General features: G+C 37.2%; 1 protein-coding gene across 2 annotated transcripts; it reads right to left on the bottom strand.

Moving 5' to 3' along the window:
• Positions 1–1405: 1405 nt before the first annotated feature.
• Positions 1406–15012, bottom strand: LOC116250706 (phenylalanine--tRNA ligase alpha subunit, cytoplasmic). 2 transcript variants are annotated; one of them, XM_031624547.2, is made up of 18 exons: positions 14827–15012; positions 13144–13389; positions 12866–12958; positions 11370–11426; positions 10594–10649; positions 10228–10320; positions 6274–6364; positions 5648–5685; positions 5375–5413; positions 4309–4385; positions 4140–4224; positions 3977–4073; positions 3479–3575; positions 3205–3276; positions 3051–3117; positions 2163–2288; positions 2027–2081; positions 1406–1804 (listed from the first exon to the last, which is right to left on the bottom strand). In XM_031624547.2, the coding sequence occupies exons 1-18, from the start codon at positions 14971–14973 to the stop codon at positions 1751–1753; spliced, it is 1590 nt and encodes a 529-aa protein (XP_031480407.1). In that variant the 5' UTR covers positions 14974–15012; the 3' UTR covers positions 1406–1750. The 2 variants fall into 2 exon arrangements, with proteins under 2 accessions (XP_031480407.1, XP_031480408.1); XM_031624548.2 differs by having other exon boundaries at positions 13267–13389; positions 14827–15010.
• Between the last annotated feature and the right edge of the window lie 419 nt (positions 15013–15431).

The following is a 15431-nucleotide window of genomic DNA, read 5'->3' as shown; positions in this document are numbered from 1 at the left end:
AAGCAATTCGGACGAATATCTGATCCATTTACATCCCTAATTAAAAGCTTCCAAGAAATTTGAACGTTGTGCTCCGATCATTCTTGTGCGTTCGATTGTTCTCTAGATTGAATAATCGCATATGTGTTACATTTAGTAGCATATGGGCAATAACTCGACTTAAAATGAATGATTTGCCAGTGCTGCCACTTAGCTGAACTTAGTCTTAAATAACGTATAAATATCACTTCTCAACTCTTATTTGAAAAATGCAGATTTAATATACGAAATTGGCACAAAATTTGATTAGAGTAGGCATCAGTCTGGGTAGCCAATGGGCATCTGGTACCCTGCTCGACTCATGCCTAAGCCCGAGCTTTAAAATTGGGTGTTTGAACCAGTCCAACAAGTTATCAGGTTGGGCCGAGCAGGGCCTGCCCGAGTTAACTCGACAATTTATATATTGTATATTATTAATTGTCTTTATATATCAAATTACATTAAAATTTTAATTTTTATTCTAACTAGACCAGACTGGGCCTTGGGCCTGGGTTTCTGGCTGCCGGGCAGGGCCCAAAGCTGTGGTCACTAGCTGCAGTGCGGCTCATTGCCCAGTCTTAATTTTGATGGCATGCACTTGCTTCACCAAACTGTAGATTTCTTCAAAATTAGAAAAGTCCACAGCTTTGATCTCATGGCCCTCTCTGATTGAGAAAGTCGAAACTGAGTAAGTCGCTTGAGAACGATAAGGTTCTATTTGCAGATTCCACAAGAATTAATTATTGAAATTTACCCTTTGCAAAGGGACGAAATCGCATACCAGTCACGTATCTTTCTTCCATCTCCAATCAATCGGGCTATCTTAATCAACAAAGCTGCCATTTAAATAGGAAATGTCATGGATTCTATCCTTTAGCTGACCATTTTCCGAATGCTATGTTCATATCACATTGATAATGAAGGGGATGGGCACAATGGCTTGGGTGGGCAGCTGGTCTCCCATTTGGGCATCAACTCCCTATACTGCAAACAGAAAAATAAGTTACAGTGCAATAGGCACGGCATTCAAAAGCACACAAAGCAGTTCTGAACCCTAAGAGACTAGGAGGAAGAAGGGAGGTTTCATCCTTCACTCGAACAGTCAGATCTCTTACTGCCCAACCAAAGTTCAGTCATAACATCAACTCCAACGCCCATTAAAAAGAAAGGTCAACTTTCAGAAGTTGGAAGCTTCCCTTTGACTTAATATCTACATCGGGGCGAGAGTGTGAAAGATTTTTCCATGAAATTTGTTCTTCCTAGAAAAATGCAAGTTATATTGGATCTATGTCCTAAAAACGATTTGCAACAGGACCACTACAATGCTGTAATCACGACATATATCAAAGTGTGTGTTTGTGTGTGTGTATATAAGAAGACACAGAGATTTGTTTATCCAAACAAATTAGCTTTAATATTCATGGCAATAAACTGCTAGAAGTCTTAAATATCAAATGAAGTATAAACCGGAACCATTTGTTCCTGTGCCGAGTACCTTACAAAAAAATAAGCCGCGGGTAACAATCAACATCACCTGCTTCAAGAATGAAAAACGTAAAGTGCTTATTGCAATTTTACCTGCAATTCACCCATCACTTTCTGACAAAATTTCACTGCTTCTGCTTCATTTACAATATCCAATCGACAACAGCCAACGTACGGCTTACCAACTGAACTCGCTTACCTCATGGTTATCTTATACCCTTGAAAAAAATATCAATGCACCTCCAACCTACTGTATCCCAAGACGGCAAATTGGGTTTGTCTTGATCAGCCCAAGATCAACCTAAATAAGCAACAGAGAAGTCAGAAGCAGCAAGAAGCCTTAAATCAACGGTAAACAAAAAATTGCTAGTTCTTAATGCAGTGCTCTGGTGAGCCATTTTCCCCACTATGGATGGTTGGATTGGCCCCGCCACCATGTCTATCCAAACTCAAAATTGGTCATGCATCATACAGCGGATATGTAATCAGCATGATGAGGAGTAAAAGTAGAAATTGGCAATACCTTATGCCCAAATAGGTCTCTGATGTTGTCTATTCCATAGAGAATCATCGTGGGCCTGCACAATGAGAACACGTTAAGAGGAACCATGATTAGCATCAATTTAATAATCAATGATAGTTGGCAACAGATCAATTACCTCTCAAGGGACAGGCCCCATGCAATGGCACGGACATCTTCTGGTAAGCCCATTGGAAGTAGCATTTCAGGCCTAAACATGCCGGAGTTCCCCACCTCAACCCATTTCTTGAAACCTTCATGATAGCTGATCAGACCACATTCAAAATTAGTAATTAAAAAAATACATTAAGGAAAACACTGTAATTGAATACAATAGGCATTAGAGCGTAGACTTCTGGACCAGAGGATGAGGCAATGGAATGCCCAAGTGATTGATGAGGAACAAAAGAGAAAGGCTTTAATAATATAACCTAATCATAAAGAATTAATGAGATCACAAAAGCAATACTTATATTAATACAAAAAAAATTATCACTCCTAACTCAATTTTATTTCTTATCAGCTGGGAAATTAACTTGAGATCAGTTCTGGCTTCTATTTCCTTTCATTCATCTAGTCTTAACCCATTCGACCAATATACTTACTCGCTTGTAATGTGACATTCCAGAATTGTGTCAAACATGTTATGGACAAGTCTAAACAGAAACACAAGCATTCTTGAGCGGCATAGAAACTGATTGGGATTAAACAGCAGATGAACAGCTCCAAACCACTCAAAAGAACACAAACAGGAGACAGAGAAAATAAATTATGAAATGCAATAATCTTGGAAGAGAAAAGACAAAGCAAGTCCCACTCAGGGTTATTACTTGAAGGTGCATGAAAGTCAGAAGGAAATACAAGTTGAGTAAGAAATATTGTAAACCCAAACAGAACAAAAAGAGCATCCAGTGGCTGGCTCTGCCAAACAAACACTTTACACTGCACATACGTTGGTTATGGTTCATCAATGCCTTCATCTTTCACTAAAATGAAATTTTTTTCCCAATAAAACAAGTCTCTTTACCTGAAAATTTCCATACTGGGCTCAGTGTATGGATTGTAAGCTGGTTTAAAACGAAGCTTCGACATACCTAAGAAAAAGAACAAAAATTATAATATGAACCAACTCCATGAATGCAAAACGAAACGGTTATGGTGGCACTATACAGAAAGATTACCCAAGCGAGAAAAGAACTCATTTAACACTCCAATTAGATCACCAAGTGTAAGCCCCCGATCGCATATGATACCTGGGAATAGGTGAAGGCAAAAATGAGGGTAAACCATAAAATCGATGCATGATTTAGTTACTACATTATTGGTCATCGTAACCAAGCAGCAAATTCATATAATAGTGTTTATGTCAATGCAGTAAGCAAAAACAGTCACATACACCTCGAGACCTACAATGGAAAATGCAAGTTCAATGAAAAAAGTACTGGAGATGTAAACCTTCAATCTGATGAAACTCGGCAAGATGTGTCCGATCAACTGCTTCATTTCGAAAGACACGATCGATAGAGAAATATCTTTTTGGAGTGAAAGGTTTCTGCAAATAAGACATAAACTTCAATCACAGTCCTAGCTCCTGGCAGTCACCAGTAAAAGAAAGCATCCCACATGCAAGTAAAAACATAAAGGCACGTACATGTGCTTGCTCATGAAAACTCCTGCACATTCAACCATGATTATCACCAACAAAACAAGCATAAATCTTATACACTACATGCAACCAGGATATGGTATGGTTGGAGAACATGATTGCAGCTGATAATTTCTCAGACCACCTTCCTATATTTTAAGAAAATGTAATGAAGCACCAGTTTCCTAAGCAGAGACCCACTATACCTGATTGGAGGTGCAAAATTTGACACCAGATTAGATTTTAATGAACTTCCAACAAGAATATTGGAATATCAAGCATACGAAGAACCATAACACATCACAGACCTGAGCAAGCAAATACAAAATCCTTGATGAAACAGCTGTTGTATGAGTTCGGAGCAAATTTTTGTTTGCCTCTTCCCTTTTCCATTCATATTCATATCTACAGAAAGCAGATTTAATTCAGGAGAATTTCTGGATAGTAAACTGAACAGAGGTAAAAACTTACCCCTTTGAACCATAACCACCAGATTCATGAATTTGTTTTACACGATCAACGTAATCTTCAGGAAGCGATTTGGTAGTTGAAGGCACTGCAAACATGAGTTGAAATAAGTAATATAAGCAAATACTAGCTAAGTTCGAGGTGGATAAAATACTAAGCATAACTAGCAAACCTTGGAGAAAGAAGGTATCATGTGAATCACGGGCAGGATGCTGCTGTGGTTGGAAGAGGGCATCAAAATTCCAAAAGCTGCAACCGGAAAGAAAAATGTAGAACTTCATCAACAACCAAAAGGAGAAAAAGGAAGCAACGAAGCAAAGTGTCCAATTACAGACTGCATAAGTATTACTTTCTCCGCCTACTGCATCATTACAGGAAGAACATAAAAAGTGTGAGAGAAGTAAAGAAATGAGCACTTGAAAAGATTATAAAATCCCGTCCTAAACCAAGAGACAATCTTCAGCTGCATTAGAAGCTGCCTGTCAAAACATATGCATTAAGGTACTCATTCAAAACTCATGAAATTAAAACATCCAATGTGTTTTACAGTCGCAAACATCAGGCTCTGTAACACACACACACAGAGATGCATGGTTCACCGTTCCCCAACCAGCTGCAATGACTATAGGACAAGTTTATTGTTCAGATCTTCAAGATATTAAGGAAGAAAATTGTATATTAATCACTTAAACTTGCATCGGAACATGAGAATACCTAGGATCAGAAGGTAGCCTGCATTTTCCACTCCTAGAAGGTCAAAAATGGTTGAAATAAAGCAAAATCAACACTATTTAGCCTTTGTGCTCATTGGAACAATATGATGGCGATGCTGCATTCTAACAGAAAAAAGTAGCATTTTTTCTACAGATATGTAGTGTAATCTCTTCTTGTCAACTAAAAAGCATGTCTCCATCAGTCTAATGCACCCACAGCCACTTCATTAAATGGCAAAGGAAGAAAAGCTGCACGCATACATTTAACGTTTAAGCGAGCAAGGCATCATAACCAACCATATTTAACATATCGGACCACTTATCATGCTTAACTCACATTTAACTTGATGAAAAATAACAGAGTTACAGAAGCAAACAATTGAAGTTTCTTTGAAAGTCTTCCTACAATGTCATACACTGATAAATGCCTTAACCATTTTAAACTACACAAGCACATTTGCAGTCTGACAACAGTGAAAATTTACAACTTAAAATTGTAATGAAAAGCAGAATAAAAGGTATTACCTGCTCTCTACATAGTTATTTGTTGGCATCTCCTCGAATCTGCATTAAAAATAAATGCTAATGTGAGACAATAATTAATGAACTAAATCAACCATTGGACAATTTAATCCTCTATTTAACTTTATATTTGATTTGATTTCTTATACTCCACGCGTCAACTCAGTGATCATTCATTTGTTTTTCTCAGGGCACAAAAGGAAAATCTAAAAAATGGACAAACTCAGGACCCAATCAGCAGCATAACAAACGAAGCAAACAGCTAAGGTCCCTTACCCCATTTCAAGAAATATTTCTCTGAATTGAGCTCGTACCTGAGAACATATTAAAAACCATTACAATAAGCCAAAAACAAATAAGAAAATACATTTTTCACTTATGGTTTCTCATAACTTCATGTTTTGGGCATATGTTCAGCAGCTTTATCAATTGCAATATGTGATACTGATGATACCCAAAGAAATGGCCAAATAAAACCAATCAAGGAATGAAATCAACCAAATCATTCATCCTTCAAGAGGGGCAAAAACAATCCCGAATGCTCTAAGATATGTTAAAGACATAAAGTTAGTGGACCATATACTAGAGGACCTGAAAATTAACAAGTTCACTTACTAGAAATAGACATGATATTTTGACCTATCAATTTTGCATATGCATATGTATATGCAGATTGTAGACAAATCATTTTTGGAGTTCTAAGCAACCTCCCAATCAAGAAATGGCATAAGAAATCATTAAATGTCTTTAGCGATACTTAACCATAAATATTTACATCAAGATTGAAAGTTCCACACGATACAAAATGGCTAAGTTTGTTTCAAGACAGGCTCAAAATACAGGGAAAACAGCAATTCAAAGCTAAATTCAACCAAATGTTAAAAGGGCCAAGTTGACCTTGCCTTGAGAAGAGGATGAAGATGCCCTCCTTCAGTTGGCTGGCCTCGAGCATTGAAATTGTAATCCTTGAATTCCAAATCTTTCCAGTCACCCCTATGAACAAGAGGAGAAAGAGCAAATAAACACATGCTAGCAAGTGTGCACTAAGCCCCTTCTAATTCAATATTGATGGACAGAAAAGCAACAACAAATTTCAGAACGTTTATTCATCTCATATGAGGAAGTCACGAAAAACTTTTGATGAACTCAATTAGTCTGCGCAGGAGAAAATAAATGAAAATCACATATAAGACTCTAAAAGTGCCCATCTTTATTAAGCTATAAACAATAACAAGAAAAAACTGAAAAGCAGAAGCATTTTAATTTGATGGATATTGAAGTGTTGCATGGCCATATTCATGGCATAAATTCCCAAATTCACATGCATTTCTTGGTTTCTTCTTCCTCCTCTTGTTATTTCTTCTTTACATGCCACATCTCCAATCTGTATTTGATTCCTTACTCGAGAAAAGCCAAAAACTCCTAAAGTAGCACCATCCCTCCATCCACAGCCATATACATGTGATAAAAGGGGTTACCTTTCCCATTGATGGCACTGAATTGCCTCCTCAACCAGGAGTTCCAAAATGAGAGTGCTCTGGAAGAGTAGTAGAACCAACACTTCGTTCGTTTTTTGATACTTTAAGAGGGTGGAGCACTTGCTGTGGAAGAGGATACCTAACCGGAATGAACAATTTGATTCCAAACGAAGGCCCATAGTACACATGGCAGCACTGCAGCAGAGTTAAGAGAGGGCCTGGAGGGTTGATTAATCCTTTTAGGAATTTGAAGACGTCATACGTTTGAAGCAGGTTACCAGCCATGACAGACATCCAACATTGCATTGATTTTCTCATTCTATATCCCAAATCAAGAAATATAAATGATCCTTGCTCCATTCTGTGGCCAGAAATCCATCACTGGTGACAATAATTTGACCCTATGTTGTCCAGACGCCCAGACACAGACAGAGCCTAGAGATTAGGCGGGCCTAGGCAAAAAAAGTGACCAGTTGTTTTTTTATTTTTTTAGTTATGTTAATATGTCAAGTTATTTTGATTAACTATTACTAATATTTGAAATGTGGAGAGTAGTAATATAACAAACATAATCAACTTAAGCAATCAAAAATTAATTGTTGGCTTCATTGAATATGCAAAATCAATAGAAGCTTAACATTACTCATTAAATGTAATCTAATACAAGAAAAAAAAAATCTAATTTCTAGAAGAAGGAATGTAAATTCGCAAGAAGGCTTTAATCCATCTGTACTTAAAGAAAGATATAATATAACAAAAACGACTAACAGTAAATAATAGTATACATATAACTTAATTACACAACAGTAACAATACATATAAGTAGATAATCATACTAACGTATACATTGATATAACAGTTATCACAATATTACTTATTATATAACGGGCTAACAGTATTTATAATTAAGAAAATACTCAATTAAGAAACAATATATATTCAATTAAGAACATATTACATAAAAGGCTAAAAAGTATTTATACAACATAAAAATATGTAATCAATACAAAATAAAGTACACAACAATATATACTCAATTAACAAACTTTAATTGAAAGGAAAGGTGACTTTTTACTTTCCAATGGACTAGGCGTGTTGGCGCCTAGGCACACATCCTGTCGCCTAAGTTGGCGACTTAGGAGATGGGTGTGGACTCACACTTAGCCCACGCCTAGGCAAGGCCTTAACAACACAGATTTGACTATACCATTTTGGGCTTCGGTAATCACCTAAGCTAAGGCATTGTTCACCTCCATGATGCGTCTTTGCTCTTATTTGTCGTCTAAAATGTGGTCATCAAAGAAAAAGAGGGGCCGTGTTGAATTTGGAATTCTGTAAGATGTCTATTTTATCCTGGCCCCCAAAGCCAATTGTTCAGTGACTTATGTAACACTGACACTTCTAAAAGGTTGTGTTCCTTGAACCTATTACAAAAGTTGATGCCAGATTCACTTTGAGTTTGATTAACTAAACAAACTAGCATTCCTTGTCAGTTTTCACTCAGAATCACAGTTCCCGTAAACCATTTTTATTCTGCAAGACACTATGTAAAGATCCTTTCAAAAGCTTCATTGACTACAAGCAACACACGTCCCAACTAAAGGACCTAAAACAATCTCATTTGCTAAAAAGGTTTTCCAAATGCTATTTAGATATAGTCGGAAGACAACTAAATTTAGGAATGCATTCTTGGGTTTCACTTCAGGTCATGATTAACAACACTATCCTGATAGGACTGTACGCCTTTGTAGGATATAGGCTCCAAACGAAATCCAACTTCAAACTAGATTGCAGATTCACCTGGATAGGCCCAACCCTATCTGATGTACAGGAAAACAACCTCATTTCTGGGACCATGCTCCAAAGCTTAGGCAGAACTTCAATGGACCTCCAGTCCATTTTCGTGCTGGTCACAAATTTTGGCATATTATTGACCACTATGAGCAATAAAATGTACATAAGAATAGTATTATACAATTGCAGAATGTTGAAAATATGACAAAAGAGACTTCAGAGTTCAGACATGGTGGAAGTTTTCCCAGAAGAGGAAAGCATGAAAGCTTCTTCTTTGACCTGTTTGAGTTTGATCTTCAATTCAGTTAATCGATTTAACCACATAAGCAATACCAACACATAATTAAGCAGTCATAAATCAATACATTAGGCACATATTTGCACCATTAACAACAACAAGTTGATTAAGGGCAGCTTCCAATTTTGATATTACAACAATTTCCTCATAATCATAATTCATTTCACATTGAGCCAAAGCTAATCACATGCAAGAGTTGGAACACATACCACAATCAACAACCTCCAAGCCAAGATAACCAAAGATTATTTACCCAGTAAGATAAGTGGTTTAAAAAGGTCAGATCATCTCTGTCACCATCTATTGTCACCATACTAAAGTAAAATTAAAACCAGAAACGGAGCAGTAAAGAAATACTAAGACAGACTTTGGTTGTGTATACACGAACAGATCGAATGCTACCAGATTGGTTGTTGGTGGTAGACAGCAGAAAATTTTCTATTCCTCCAGTATAGGCTCATATACCATCCCATCTGCATCAAGCCGCATCCACCACCCAAATCCCTTCTCTCTCTTCATTAATCAACAACCATCATAACGGACACCATAGGACAACCTCTGCTACACCATCACTACAATTTCTGACCTACCAGATCATAAATCCTGTATGCCACCAATAACAATATCATATATCAGACAAGCATCATCATAATTCTGATTCCATCATCTGCCCCTGAGTTCTTGATTTTCCTCAACTCCATTGATTGGGTTATTCCGTAGTACCATCCCCAATTTTTTTTTGTTGCCAAGTGTCAACCTGAAAGTACTAGGGTATTTAATCTTGGCTATTGACTTGTGTTACATGCATTATTATTGTCAATTTTTTCTTTTCAATCAGGCTGTAACAAATGATGATCACAAGTGCCACCAAATCACCATTACTACTGATCTAGCTCAAATAAACTCACCATATGCATAGAACTGCCACCACTTTCCTCCTTGACATTGCACATTCAACCTTAGGGGAGCCCCCGTTTCATTTTCAAAATCCACTTAAGAGAAACTATGCATTCTTCACTATCAAAAATAGCTGAAATCTGAGTATTCACTATTTCATCAGGTTTTAATAATTCAATTAACCATGAACCTTTTCCTTCCTTTTTGTGTGTCTGCTCCTCTCTTTTTGTTTCCTTTTTTTTTTCTTCTTTTTTTTTTTTGCGTAAGGGGGGTGCAGGGTTGGGCAAGGGAGAGGGTTTCGTCTTAGGAGAGTAGTTCAGTTAATTATATACGAATAACACATATGCAATTAAGAAATAAAGAGGAACACATAAAAGAAATTTGAATACCTTTGTAACTGCTCTCTTGTCAGATCTGTAAGTGCTTTCATCCTTTTAACAACATAGTTAGGACCCTTTCGTAAAGAATAACCCTTCCATGTCCTAGAGAAGAAAGTACATGTCTCAGATTGACCAAAGACATCACACAGAAGAAGCAAACTGAGTTTTGAAGAGAAAAACAAGAATGTGCCAACAACATGGTCAATATCTAGGCAAAGGACTTCTTGTTGAAAAAAGTGTCAATAGATCTTTTAACAAAGACTTCTCTAACATGATTATTTGAAATATTTACCAAGATAATAACAAGAATTTACAATCAAAACCAAATGCATGCATGTTTATATCAATAGCATAGAGTTGCAAGTGAAACACTACTGTAAAGCAATCAGCTTCCTTTTCTTCAAGCTATCAATATCCTCTGCACCAACCTCCTGCAACATAATGGCATTCAAGTTCCACATGTTAATAAAGTATAAGCATGCTAGCATTTCAAATACAGAACAAGAACAAGCCGAAATAAGTTTAAATTTGCAAGGTAACAGAAAAACAAGATTAATAGGTATTGGGAACCAAATGAAAAGGACTAGATCCTAACAAGCAACAGCCAACAAAAATGTTGCTACGAACAAAGAATATAAGCACCAAAACAGACAAAAATTAAGTGTCAAATTACTAATAATGAACAATATATTCCCCAAACGAATTATATTAATAACACATGAATATAATTATCAATACCACAAATACAAGAACAAATTCTGAGTATGAACCAGTATGACCTGCATGAAATATAAACTACCAGATAAACACATCCATTTCAGCATGCCCCAAAGTAGTTTGCAAGGAACTGCATAATATATAAAGATTTTGCACTTATGAGAAACATTATTTCTCACTGATCCATATCGAAGACTGTATTTAGATGCCTGATACTGGCATGGCACAATACTTATTTTATTTCTCATCAACACCATCCAAAAGCTCTAAAATATATTATATGAACATATAAAATCTGACAATCACCATATGCAATATTTTGCAGTTTGGACCAACCCCAAGCATATTCTCAGGTTCAGAAATTGACAAAAAAATTAATAAAGGGAAAAGAAGTTCCATTAAGAATTAAAATATTCTCCTCGCTGAAAATTTACCTTTCCATCACTAATCTTCAGAAGGACATCTTTTACTCGATCCCCCACATGTTGAACCTATAATATTGGAAAAAACCCATACGCTAAGTCATGTTTAAAGTTTAAACAATTATCGAAGAACCACTTAGTATAATTCATGCAATTTGTTATAGGTAAAACGTTTACAAAATGGAAATCACTACTTCATTACCACAGAAAGGTTCATCAGAATTCTTGAAATATCTAATGTTGCAGAGTTAGTGAAATGAAAATTATAGTCATTAACAAGAAGACTCCAAATTACAAATAGCCAACAAGATCACCAACTGAAAGGAATATGTAATTGAGTGCCCTGGAGCTCTAATAATAGAAAACCAGGATAAATTTAGGAAGTAAAACTTGACTCCAGCTGATATCCAGATAACCAATTCTTTTTCCAGAAATCTATATTTTTATGAGCTGCTCAATAACAAAATTGTGTTTTCCAATCACTGTAAATCATGCACATGGGTACTTCAAACAGGCTCCTGCATGCTAGTCAGATGGTTCATAGGGTGTGGATTCACACCAGGTGCATTTGAATTGCAGCCATTAGTAATTGATGGTATTATACTTTGTTTTCTAATTCAAATGCATACACACACACATACATACATGTGTGTGTGTGTGTGTCATAAGCCCAAGTCAAAAAAATGATTTTTCCATTTACCTTTGTTCATTTTTTTGCTTTTTCATTTGCTTTTTCCCCTTTTTCTTTCATGTTCTTCTTTTTCTTCTCCTTCTCCTCCTTCTTCCCCTTCGTCTTTTTTTCCCATATTATTTCTGGCCCACCTAGGCTTTTTGAAGGTCCACTCTCCAGAACTTCAGTACCGACATACATATTCACCATCACCACACTTGTACCCAAGTTTTTCTACAATGGTGCACTGTACCCAGATCTGCACCTGACTCGTGCTCATGTGACAAGTACATGTTCACTTTATTACTACAATCATCTCACCAACGACTCACTAATTTCTCATACAGTTTCAAATTCAAATCATGTTACAAGGACATAATTGTTTGCACAGAAAACAAAAGCAGGCTTAAAAAGAAACATTTCATCACCTTCACTTTTCATTTTTCTTTCCATTTTTATGTCACAAGAATCATCATGGAGGAACAAGTCACTTAATGAGCCAACCTCTTACCAACTAAAGCCCATGAGAGAACATAATCCAGACTTACATACCTCATCCTATAGAAGCTACAGAGTGTAGACACAGACATGCCAATGGACTCTGATCCCCACAGATTCATCTCAATGCACTTTCACTTCCTCCTTTAGCCATGTTACGAGACAAGAAATGATCTCTCTTACTGTTAAGGTTATACTTCAGATTCTTTGAAACTACTTCCTCCCTTAGGTAGACAAAATTTAGACATTGAAGTAACTCCTCTCAATGCACTGAAGGTAACTTGCAGGCTTCCATGCACCTCAATGGAAGACAGAAATTTTTGGCATAAGACTAGGTTACCTTTCTGGAGACTAGGAGCTTCCCCATTTCCACCCATTTGTTTTTCATGGCCTGGGAACATCCAATTTTGTAGACGGAAGGATCCACCCTTTTCTGTAATGGAAATAAGAATGTTTTCACTTTTCAGCAATATGATGCATGAAATTCTATCCAAAAAATCTGGCAGCCTTTTGAAGTTGGAAACAATAGCTCTATTAGAACAAGCAATTAAATTTGAAAACTAAGATCCATGCATCAATAAAAACATCATGGCACAGAGAAGGACCAACAAGCACTACCAACAAGCCGCTGATGTACACCAGTTCCAGCTGCAGCGAGAGAATGGTGGACGAGGGCATATCTGTGCACAAGATACATTTGCTGATGCTAGAGAAACAAAGCAAACAAAAGAACAAAAGTACCTGCAACTCCTCTCTTGAGATCCCTTCTGGTGGTATTGCCTGGAATAGCTGCATTTCTGGAGAACCAGCCACTGTGTATGATTTCCCTTCATCTGTAAGCACCCACTTTTCCTTCTTTATGTCCTACATAGCAATAATTAAATATGATAAAGAATCCGAAAGAACAGTTCAGATTCGTCACTGTGGCATGCATCGCTCCAAAAAGCTTCAATGTCAAGTTATTATTATACTTCTAGCTCTACACAGACTGACAAGAGGTCAACAAGAAAAGATGTACACTAAGAAGTTAAAAGCAAGCTACAAGCATTTTGATTCACGTGCCCAATTCTGCCATTGATTCTTTTAAGTTCTCTATCTTGCCATCCTGGCAAGCAAGAGAAACGAATAGGAATTGTTATGGAGATTTAAAAAGTGAATACTGAAGTTTGAAGAGAAACAAACCTGTTTGACCAAAGAAGAAAATGTCAATTATCTTTCAACTGCGAGCATCTCCACCAAGGAACTGATGGGCAAGGACTTCCAGCCTTTCTTTTCATGTTTTTTCAATTCCTTGTGTAAAGCAAGGAAAGATTATCCATGAGATCCCCGATTCCCAAAATTTACTGTTGAGTCCAATTGCCTTTCGGGGATCTTCTGGGAAGCCTAATACATCTTCATTTACTGAAAAAGGAGAAAAGGGACTAAAGGATAACTAGCCTCGTTCATGGCAGAAGGCCTAAAATGCTATACCTTGGCTTAAACAAGTCAATGACCGGTCGACAGATGGAAATTTGACTAGCATATCACATTGAACACACATCACACCACATGATTGCCATGGCTACCCACTAATTCTAACATAAACGTAGCTTGAAAATTGAAATCCATGGAACCTAATCTTTCACCGGAAATTCAAGAAACCCTGGGGAGCTGTTTGCTTGTGTACGTGGACACCATTTTCCAGACAAATTGACCTAACAGTGACTCCACATTTACCAGTCGAACATGATTCTGAGCTGCATCTGAAGACAGATAGTTGACTTGCACGAGCTCCATTGAACTTCTCCACATAGGGAAGAAAAATATTAATAAGTTCCGGATCAAACTGAGATGATACCACCAGAGTCAATTTCTCATCCGTGGCAGGCACTCTGGGTTCCATTTCATCCCAGTTTTCTGGATAGAATGCTTCACTGAAAATGCCGATTCATGTTGAGCACGAATAACCGAACAAATGTAGCATCGGATGAGCGAACAACTCGAACACGTACTTAAAACTAGGAACAACGAGAAATTAAACTCGATCCCCCCGAAAATTCATCTAATTCCTTTCTAGTACAATTCAATTACGAACAGGAAAGAAAACTCCAAAATAAGCAGTACACATCGTATTGTTGGTGGAAGCAGACACACAAAAGAAACTCCTGCTCGACTATGAATTTTGCACACATATCACGCAAATTGCAATGAAATGCAGCCAATTAAATGCAATTCCACAAACTGAAAGCTTGCTCAATTGTTTGACTTGGCGCGCATTCCTGAAATGGCGGAATGGAAGGCAGAGAGGGGGGGGAGATCCACCTGAGCGTCGACGATCCTGAATCCGTGTAGACTCTTGATGACGTTGACGAGTTCGTTGTGGTCGACACCGAGGGTTGCTGCAAACTCGCCGGAGTCATTAATCCCATCGTGGTCCTTCAGAAACCCTAGCACCACCTCCTCTGCCATCTCCCTCTCAGTCGCTCGCTCACTCTCTCTTTCCCCTCTTCCTAGGTTTTCCTAGCCAAAGGAATTTCTGCTTCTGCCCAGATGTTTTACCCTAATCCCGAAAAACGACCCAATTTTTTCTTCTAAATCTTTTAACGGAAACCTTGGTCGGTCTTGCTGCTAACTTCCACTTAAACACTTGTTAAAGATGTTATTGGATTGACAAATAGTAAATTTAAAAATCAAACCAATGATTAGATTCTAATTTAGTGTTTTGCTTTCGTATTTGAATCTCCAACTAAAATGAAGCCAAAGAGACCTTGGCCGGTTCTCATCTTGTACCACAAACTTACCTGCCAAATACTTATTGGCTTGTATAAAGCCAAGTCAACCTGAATTGGCGGGTTTTTAGATCGAAACATTTTGTGTCGGTGTCAGGTATTAGCTTGTTTGTTTGGAATTTTATACACTTTTACAAA

This window comes from Nymphaea colorata, chromosome 3 (genome assembly GCF_008831285.2).
Source record: "Nymphaea colorata isolate Beijing-Zhang1983 chromosome 3, ASM883128v2, whole genome shotgun sequence".
Classification (NCBI taxonomy): domain Eukaryota; kingdom Viridiplantae; phylum Streptophyta; class Magnoliopsida; order Nymphaeales; family Nymphaeaceae; genus Nymphaea; species Nymphaea colorata.
Note: the sequence above shows the minus strand (reverse complement) of the source record. Positions and strands in the feature narration are given on the sequence as shown.

Excerpts from the sequence above, each read along its gene's own strand:
- LOC116250706 (XM_031624547.2), bottom strand. The coding sequence starts at position 14,973 with ATGGCAGAGGAGGTGGTGCTAGGGTTTCTGAAGGACCACGATGGGATT. Across the intron at positions 11,427-12,865 it reads AGCTCCTAGTCTCCAGAAAG|GTTCAACATGTGGGGGATCG; the intron begins GTAACCTAGTCT and ends CCAATATTATAG. Across the intron at positions 2,082-2,162 it reads TGGGGCCTGTCCCTTGAGAG|GCCCACGATGATTCTCTATG; the intron begins GTAATTGATCTG and ends CTCATTGTGCAG.